Below are 9,778 nucleotides of genomic sequence, written 5' to 3'. Positions count from 1 at the left end.
ATTTAATAATTACTACATTTAGCTAACTTTAGTTAGTTAATCCAGAGATTCTTACCTTTGCCTCGATTCGGCAGTCTCGTCGAGATCATCATGGCATTTGTAGTTCTTTATGATAGTAACATTAGCAGCTAATTAGCATTTCATTTTTGTGTGGTAAATACAGGCAAATATAATGACAAGTCACCTTGTCCTAGAGAGATTTACACAGTTCTCAAAATGTCACACTATGGTAAGCCTACACGAAACACAGCCCATATCTTAAGTGTTTCTAAAATCCCCTATGGAAAAATAAATGGTGGAAAACAATTGTAACTACTGTATTTCCTTGTTTGACCGCTAGGTTTTATGGGTACTCTGCCTCAGAAGCTGGTTTATATGTAAAGTTTACATTATATGACCGACCAACAGGTACAGCAGCACCCTCACCTGCACGTTTATCATTAGTTACTACAGCCACAGTCATAAACCCTGCCTATTTCTACAATTGGTCTTCCTAAAATGTGATTTTAAACCTAACCACACTGCTAACCCTGACCATCAATTACGAGCAAACATTTTTGTTTTCATGAATTTTATTATGTGGGAACAAGGATGTTGCATGATCACTTTGTGGTAAATAGAGTATATTGCATAAAGGGCAAGGCAACACAATATCACAAACTTAGAACTTTTTTATTTATATATCTAAATAGTAGAAAATAGATAGATATTTTGAATAATCTCAATTTATTTAAAAATACAATTAATCATAACATTATTTTAACAGCTCATTGATTTACTTTTAAGTAATAAACATATAGTACCTCAAATATACTCCCATAGTGTTACTCAACAATATTAAGCATAGTATTATAACAAATAATGCCTGATTATATAGAGTTCTATTACAGAAATCTGACAGAAACATTAGCATATGCAAAATAAGTCAGATACATTAAAAGGTAAAGCCTGATTGTATGAGCTAGTCCCAAATGTCGTTATTGAATGTATTTTGGATGCTGTCATTTCATTGTCTACAAGATACTTTGTCACATTGAGAGAATATTTTCTCTTTATTTTTTAAAATCTGGATATCACATACTTCAACGGTATAACATCAGAAACCACAATACAAAGCCAATTTTACATGGCAAGGCTTGTTTACACTGAGCTGCACTGAGGTCAGAACGCAATCATGGTTACATTAAGACACCGTGGAGCCGGCGCGAGATATGGTCGGAAAACGTACCTCAATGCAGGGATGGGATATGTGACTGTACTCCAAATCCTACCTTTATCCACACTGCTCCATCGAGAAGATTGAAATACTGCTAGTTTTACGATAATGGCTGCGGTGGCTACTGCTTGCTAGTATGAGGAGGAAAAGGGTGATTGCAATCCGACCTTAGTGCAGCTCAGTGTAGACAAGCGTAACGGTATCTTCTGCCAAGGCTTTGTGGTTAGAGAGAAGAAAATACATTGACTACTTGTAATAAAAAATGTAAAAATATTACCACAATTTGTCAATGATATATGTACTTATTTTATCATAGCTTGCATTCCAACAAATGTAAACAAATGAAATAACAATGAACAAAACAATATGAAAGCTGTCTAGAGTATCTCTGAAACAGTCTGTCGTGGTAGAACCCTCCTGTGTTAAAGCTTGTTTAGCACCCTCTTCACTCTTGTTTGAGCCCTCCCAGTCTTCTCAGTAAAACCAGAGGTATGATGAAAGAAATTGAGCTGATAATGAAGCAGGTCTCTGCTCCAGCAATCCAGTAAACTGCAAAGCAAAAAAATAAAATAGACATTCAGCAGAAATGTTATGAAATTCTAATTATTTACAAATCACAGCCTTTGACAACTGACATCATACTTCTGCCCTCTTACAAAATGTGACATTCAATGCAGAAAGTCACCTGAGGATGCCACTATGGGGCCCAGTGCTCGAGCCAGGGCTCCTAAACTACGTAGGATTCCCATTACTGTGCCCTTCTGATTGGCCGAACCTAGAAGAGGAGTTTCATGTTACACAATGATTCGATTTGTGTGTGTGTGTGTCTAAGAGAGAGCGAGTGCATATTGGTTATGATAGTACAGTTAGAAATCTCACCATGATCTGAAACCAGCGTTGTCAAACAAGGGACAACAATGGCAGCAGCTGTGACAAAGAAGATGTTTGAGTAAAGGAAAATCACCTCAGGGATATACTTAGTTTATTTTTTAAATGACCTTTGAAGATATGAAAACTTACCAAATGAGTATGAAAACTTACCAAATGAGTATAAAATCAAACCTATGTAAACCATCTTCAAATTCCATGCCAGTCCAATGAGAGCAAATGCTGGAATCAGTAATAGGATTGCCTAAAATACATTAAGAATACTGACTTTGGCAACATTTTCTATACCAGAGCTAATCTTGAGTATTTAAAAGATTTCTTGATGCTGATTTCTTAGCCATGTAGTAATGAGTACGATATTTACCAGACGAACAGTCCTGATGTGATGCCCTGGTTTGATCCTACGGGCATATCCTCCTTGGATCAGTGCCATGGTGATACCCATGAAGAAGAACATCTTACCCTGCTGCATGCTGCAAAAATTGAAGTATCGTAGCACAGTTGAAGGAGTTAAGGTAGCCTCTTTTTTGGTTGAACAGATTCAAACAAATTCAAGTGTAGGGAGCTAAATAGACTGAGGATTGACCTTCCTTGTCCCTAAACCCATACCTTGTAAACTGGAACCGTTGATGGGTGAGGAAACTCAATGTAAACTCAAGACCAGAGAAGAGGAAGAGATATGTGAAGTAAACGAGGCCCAACACTTTCAGGTTCTGCATTTCTGTTGTCCAAGAGAAAATAGACAGGGACAAATAAAAAAGGCTTTGTGGTACATTTCAACACAATATTTTGGTTATTATGAAGTACTTTCCATAGATTCTTGTCCATCTTACTAAGCATAAATCTTGACAAGATATACATTATTACAGACTAGCGGGTCTTTATTTATTACTGTATATTCATAGATATTTTATACTGAACAAATATATAAACACAACATGTAAAGTGTTGATCCCATGTTTCATGAGCTGAAATAAAAGATCCCAGAAATGTTACATATGAACAAAAATCTTATTTCTCTCAAATGTTGAGCACAAATTTGTTTACATCCTTGTTAGTGAGCGTTTCTCCTTTGCCAAGATAATCCATCCACCTGACAGGTGTGACATATCAAGAAGCTGATTAAACAGCATGATCATTACACAGGTGCACTTTGTGCTGGGTGCAATAAAAGGCCATTCTAAAAATGTGCAGTTCTGTCACAACACAATGCCACCGATGTCTCAAGTTGAGGGAGCGTGCAATTGGCATGCTGACTGCAGGAATGTCCACCAGAGCTGTTGCCAGAGTTTTGAATGTTAATTTCTCTACTATAAAGTCGCCTCCAACGTTGTTTTAGAGAATTTGGCAGTACACCCAACCGGCTTCAACAACTGCAGACCACTTGTAACCACTGCAGTTTGGCGTCGTAACTGAGCGGTTTGCCGATGTCAGCGTTGTGAACAGAGTGCTTCATGGTGGCTGTAGGGTTATGGTAGGGGCAGGCATAAGCTATGGACAACAAACACAGTTGCATTTTATTAATGGTGATTTGAATACACAGAGATACCATGACGAGATCCTGGAGGCCCATTGTCGTGCCATTCATCCACCACCATCACCTCATGTTTCAGCATGATAATCCACGACCCCATGTCGCAAGAATCTGTACACAATTACTCAAAGCTGAAAATGTTCCAGTTCTTCCATGGCCTGCATACTCACCAGACATGTCACCCATTGAACATGTTTGGCATGCTCTGGATTGACGTGTACGACAGTGTGTTCCAGTTCCCGCCAATATCCAGCAACTTTGTACAGCCATTAAAGAGGAGTGGGACAACATTCCACAGGCCACAATCAATAGCCTGATCTATGCAAAGGAGATGTGTTGCGTTGCATTAGGCAAATGGTAGTCCCACTAGATACTGACTGGTTTTCTGATCCACAGCCCTAGCTTTTTTTTTTTGGTATGTAAACAGATGTACATCTGTATTTCGTCAGGTGAAATCCATAGATTAGGGCCTAATGAATGTATTTCAATTGACTGATCCCTTATATGAACTGTAACTCACAAATCTATGAAATTGTTGTATGTTGCGTTTATTTTTGTTCCGTGTATTTAGATGGTCAATTATTTCATACTGTACAAATATCACATAAATCAATATGTACTCACTCTCTTTAGAGGGTGGGTCCTCTGTCCTTGTGAGGGCAGAGAAATGGAACAGAGCCACTGGGTTGAGAAGATCTCCTGATTCCTGGATCCCAGAGGTCACTGAGGAAACCTGGGTCTGAGCAGATACCAGTCTTTGTCAGAAATAATAAACAGAAACGCTTACTAATATGGATTAAACACTGTGTATAGTATCATTGCAATAAAACATTACTGGGAGAAGATAATAGTGAATGACCAAGGCTTTTACTTTCTGTGCAATGAAGCACACTGCCCAACCCGTGATGAGTTTCGAGTGTGCCGTTTTCAGTTTCTCCTAAGAGGTATACCAATGAAATCACACCTTGTTCTGCTTTGGCAGGGTCTCTGGCAGCATGACAATGATGAAGAGTACGTCAGCAGCACTGAAGACCAGGGCCAGTACAGCTGGGCCATGGTAGAATACCTCCTCCTTACTGGAGTTAATGGCAAAGTAGGCCCCCATCAGTGGGCCTACCGTGAATCCCAACGAGAAGGCAATTCCAACCATCATCTAACAACAACAAAAATATGCATTGCCAAATTAAAATAATTTTACATTTTAGTCATTTAGCAGACGCTCTTATCCAGAGCGACTTACAGTAGTGAATGCATACATTTCATTTCATTTCATGCATTTTTTTTGTACTGGCCCCCCTGTAATGCGTACAGGAGGCCAAAAGAAAGACCAACTAGTGTATTAGTGCAATACAGAGCAGCATAGTCCGTGGTTCATCATACTCTTAAATTATAAATCTCCTTTCAATTAAGATCTTTCAATCCTGAATGGCATATACTGTACTGTGTCTTTAAAAAAAAATCCTAGCATGAGCTTGATGCACAGTGCTTACCATTCCCTTGTTTCGTGCCTTCGGGCAAGGAAGGTCAGCAATCATGGCAGTGCAGAGGCTCACATTACCCTTACAAATACCCCCAATCACCCGAGACAAAAGGAACATGCTGAAACTACGGGAAACTGCCCAGACTGCATAGGAAGACATCAATCCCAACTGGAACACAAACAAATACCAATTAAAACCATATTAAATCAGGCTGGCAAACTGGGCAAATAACACACCGAAATGGACAGAGAGAGTTGCCCAAGATAAGTAGTGATATGTTAACCAGTTTCATAGCCATGAAAAAGCAATAGAAATATTCTTAATTTGCAAGTCACTTATTTAAATCAACTACATTTCTATAACATTGCACAAACTGTGGTAAGAATGAGTAGCGGTTTTCTGCCGTAATGATCCGATGCAGCCCCAGTTAAAGGGGATGACACGAACTGCAGCAGAGAGAAGAGTGATCCAATCAGACCTGAAGAATAGAATGTAGAGAGCATAATCTGTAATTATGGTCCTTTCTGGTTGAGCGTTCTGGCAAATTTTAAGACATAACACAATATCTGGTCAATTTTAAGTCACACATTTTAATACACAGACACCACACTATTTCTGACATTCACAAGACAAGGTAGTATTTTGAACAATGCCATTTGTCTAAAATATAGACATCAAAATATCTTGCTCAACTGTAACAACCACATGTAGTTAAATAAAGTGTGTTGTGTTACTGTACCTCCAAAGAGGACACTGTTGTATTTTGTTTCCATCGGAACTCCGACAGCTTCCCTGAACCAGTCCACAATGCTCTGTAGTGACTGATAGACACTGTCCTGTTAGGGGGAAAACGTGAAAATATTTTTTTACAAATGAGTGCAAGATCCGAATCTGATAAATTTCACACACACGATCAGCTGACAAGTTTGTCATTTTGTTACGCTGTCTCATGGGAAAGTTTAATCACACAAAGCATGCCTTGTCCTCACTAGAGTGAGGCCCCAAATTCTGTGTACAAAGAAACCCAACAAATGTCAGAATCTGGAGTTGGCATATTACCAAAATGGGAAATTGCATTGATAACCCAACATTATTGCAAATATAATGCTTGTCTTTCACAATATAGTACAATGACATTAAAGTATTTAACTAATGATGATAATGGGGAGGAAAATTAAAATTTTAAGAGGGGAGCTCACATTTACTATTAACAGACATTGGCCGTGTTCCAGATAATTAAAAACCGTGATGACTGATGTATCATGGGTAAATTTAAAGTTGGCTGAAATGTTAAACTGTAATATAAAGGACAGCTCACTGAACTCAGACAAACATGAGCACTTACCTCTGTTTGGCCATAGTGGTCCAGTATAGATGGGAGGAGAGGTAGGATCAGGGTGAATCCCAGTAAGTCCAAGAGGAGGGCAAAGAAAACACTCTTGATGACTCTTGAGGAGCCAACGGCCTCTTCAGATCCCATTTCACTTGACATTCCTCCTTTCTGATTAAACTCCTTCATTAAACAAAAACACAGGATTTTTTTAAATTATAAATTGTATGGGATGCATACATGGGTGTCAGCGCCTAATGGAGATGTTAGTAGGAAACTTTTTTGAATTAAGTTTTTGAAGACGAAATGGCACTGCACTACTGCCCGGCTAGCGGCCAGTCCTCAAAAAGGGATATAGTTTGAGATACCCCAACCGCGGTAGAACAAAACACAACCATGTCTCTTATGTCTACCATTTATGAAATGGATGGTTGTGCAAAAATATTTTACTGCAAAAGTGGTTAAATTGATAGATCGTGACACCCCTTAAACTAAAAAAGTGCAGAATAATGCCTGGCTGGAGGGAGGATGGGCCACATGTAACCCAATATTGCAAGCTCTGATATTGCAAATATTTGAAATTCAAGTAGTCTGTTCAGTTGTCTGCACTACATAAACAAACAGCATTAGATCTTAATTCATCTTGGAAATATAGACCCGTAAACACAGAAATACAATAGGCGGAAATATCAAGTATGAATATTTATGATGAATGCAAGCTTTACTTTTTGGTATCTGATTAATATACATACTATCTTTTGATGTTGTGGCTATTGTAATCTAAATCAACTGTAAGACACTGAAAACGGTATTTTTTTGTTCAGTCAAAGGTTCATCTGTGGATTTTATTTGTTCAGCCCATACTCTTGCACTTACATTAGTTGGATGGGCCATTTACAGATGAGCTATGTACAGGTGCAGTGATCTGTGAGCTGCTCTGACAGCTGGTGCTTAAAGCTAGTGAGGGAGATATGAGTCTTCAGCTTCAGTGATTTTTGCAGTTCGTTCCAGTCATTGGCAGCAGAGAACTGGAAGGAAAGGTGGCCAAAGGAAGAAATGGCTTTGGGGGATGATCTGGTGCACTCTTATGCTGTTCAGGCTACGCTGGCACATTGCTTTTTCCAGAAAATCATGTCCACCATCCTGACTGTTTGCCCTGGAGTTGCTGTATATGTTGACATTATGGTGTATGGGGAGGATGCAACCACACGCGATGACAAGCACATAAGGCAGGTAAGTAGGTGTTCACTACAATGAACCAACACAACTTGACAAGAAATGTCAACAACTTAGTGGGCCTTCACATGTCATAGGAATTGCAGCTCTCCAATGTTAATGCCATCCTAAATCTCCCAGTCTGCTGCCCTGAAGGGTATACTACGATTTAGGCTAGATTTATTTAACTTTTATTTAAGCAGGGAGTCATGCTAAGACCCAGTCTCTTTCGCTGATGAGCCCTGCATGACCACATCAATAAACAATTACACTATACATACACTGAACAAAAATGTAAACACAACATGTAAAGTGTTGGTCCCATGTTTCATTAGCTGAAATAAAAAAATCCTGAAATTTTCCATACGCACAAATTTGTTTACATCCCTGTTAGTGAGCATTTCTTCTTTGCCAAGATAATCCATCCACCAGAGAGGTGTGGCACATGAAGAAGCTAATTAAACAGCATGATCATTACACTGGTGCACCTTGTGCTGGGGACAATAAAAGGCCACTCTAAAATGTGCAGTTCTGTCACAACACAATGCCACCGATGTCTCAAGTTGAGGGAGCATGCAATTGGCATGCTGACTGCAGAGAATTTGGCTGTGCATCCAACTGGCCTCACGTGTAACTACGCCAGCCCAAGACCCTCCACATCCGGCTACTACACCTAAGGGGGGGGTGGGGGGGATGCTGAGGAGTATTTCTGTCTGTAATAAAGCCCTTTTTTGGGGGGAAACTCATTCTGATTAGCTGGACCTGGCTCCCCAGTGGGTGGAGCCTATGCCCTCCAAGGCCCACCCATGGCTGAACCCCTGCCCAGTAATGTGAAATCCATAGATTAGGGCATTATTTATTTCAATTGACTGATTTCGTTATATGAATTGCAACTCCGTAAAATCGTTGAAATTGTTGCGTTGATTTTTTTGTTCAGTACATATACACAATACATGAAAAGCAAACAAAACAACAAAAGCAAAACACTATCATATCAAATAAACATTATTCAGAGATGAAGTTATCAACAATGTCGTGTGTAATTGCGGGCTATTCTTTGGGTGCTGAAATTGTAGTTTTTGATAAAGACGTCGGAGCTCCAGTCTGCCCACACCAGTCGCCGCTACAGCTCTACGGTAAATAGTGGTTGATTTTAATCGGTTAGCGAAATGCTTGTTTACATCCTTATTCAGTCGTCCTCGCCAGACGGTGGATGTGCAAGTCTCTTCACAGAGAATGAGTTAACGACAAAACAAGGTGGTGAGGCAAGACAATGTTCGAGGAAGTAGGAAATAATATAATTCCATTCATGACCAAATAAACTCAAAACCTGACTACATTTGAAGACTGGAATTATATGGATATTATTACGTGTGACAGACACATAACATTAGACAGATAGGCTAAGCCTACAAAGTTGGATAACACCTATGGATAAAATGCGTTTTAATAAAGTACAACTCAAAGGTTACAATGTATCGCAAATGGAAACAGGGGTATTCATTGCATCCTAAAGTTGTGAGCAAATTAATTCAGTTATTGTAATCATAGTTTGTTATAGCTGAATAAACTGAATGATAAAATCCTTAACTAGGGAAAGAAGTGCAATAGTTTCTGATGAACTCCAACGGTTCATCAGAAACTTCCTTCACCATGGAGTTGAGTTTAGTTGTTACAATGTGATCGGCCATGCATGGAGATTCCCCATACATTTTTCATATGCATTTTACTTACCCTCAATCCAGTGGCATATCAATTTGCGAGGAGCTTGCTTTAGGGTTGTGAACTTGTCTGATTCTCGAAGTCTCCAACTGACTGGACCAGGAAGCGGTGTCTTGTTTCATTTATCATTTACGATGACAAGAATGTGACGTATGCGCACAGAAGCAAGGCCTCCACTGATCCAAGCATGGGTCAGTTCTGTGCGGACTCTTTGCGACGTCATACCTTACCCTAATCCTTACCATTTTACATTTACACTTCAATGGGATAGGGAGGTCCCAATGAGCCGCTTACCACCGCGCATGTTTAAACGCCCTGCGCCCAGTTTCCCAAAGGCATACATTTCGTTAGAACCATTGAGATCGATGGTTCTAACGATAAACTTAGCCTCA

The 9,778-nt window shown here is 39.5% G+C and overlaps 1 protein-coding gene across 1 annotated transcript; it reads right to left on the bottom strand.

Annotated features, from left to right (window-relative positions):
* Positions 1-554: 554 nt before the first annotated feature.
* Positions 555-9,661, bottom strand: mfsd10 (major facilitator superfamily domain containing 10). Its single transcript, XM_014172320.2, has 13 exons — positions 9,399-9,661; positions 6,465-6,632; positions 5,859-5,955; positions 5,494-5,597; positions 5,129-5,287; positions 4,603-4,791; positions 4,263-4,377; positions 2,714-2,825; positions 2,469-2,577; positions 2,258-2,348; positions 2,096-2,143; positions 1,902-1,991; positions 555-1,765 (listed from the first exon to the last, which is right to left on the bottom strand). Exons 2-13 carry the CDS (start codon positions 6,609-6,611, stop codon positions 1,662-1,664), a joined length of 1,365 nt encoding a protein of 454 aa, XP_014027795.1. The 5' UTR covers positions 6,612-6,632; positions 9,399-9,661; the 3' UTR covers positions 555-1,661.
* Between the last annotated feature and the right edge of the window lie 117 nt (positions 9,662-9,778).

Source organism: Salmo salar, chromosome ssa24 (genome assembly GCF_905237065.1).
Source record: "Salmo salar chromosome ssa24, Ssal_v3.1, whole genome shotgun sequence".
NCBI lineage: Eukaryota > Metazoa > Chordata > Actinopteri > Salmoniformes > Salmonidae > Salmo > Salmo salar.
This window is presented reverse-complemented; position numbering and strand designations above follow the sequence as displayed.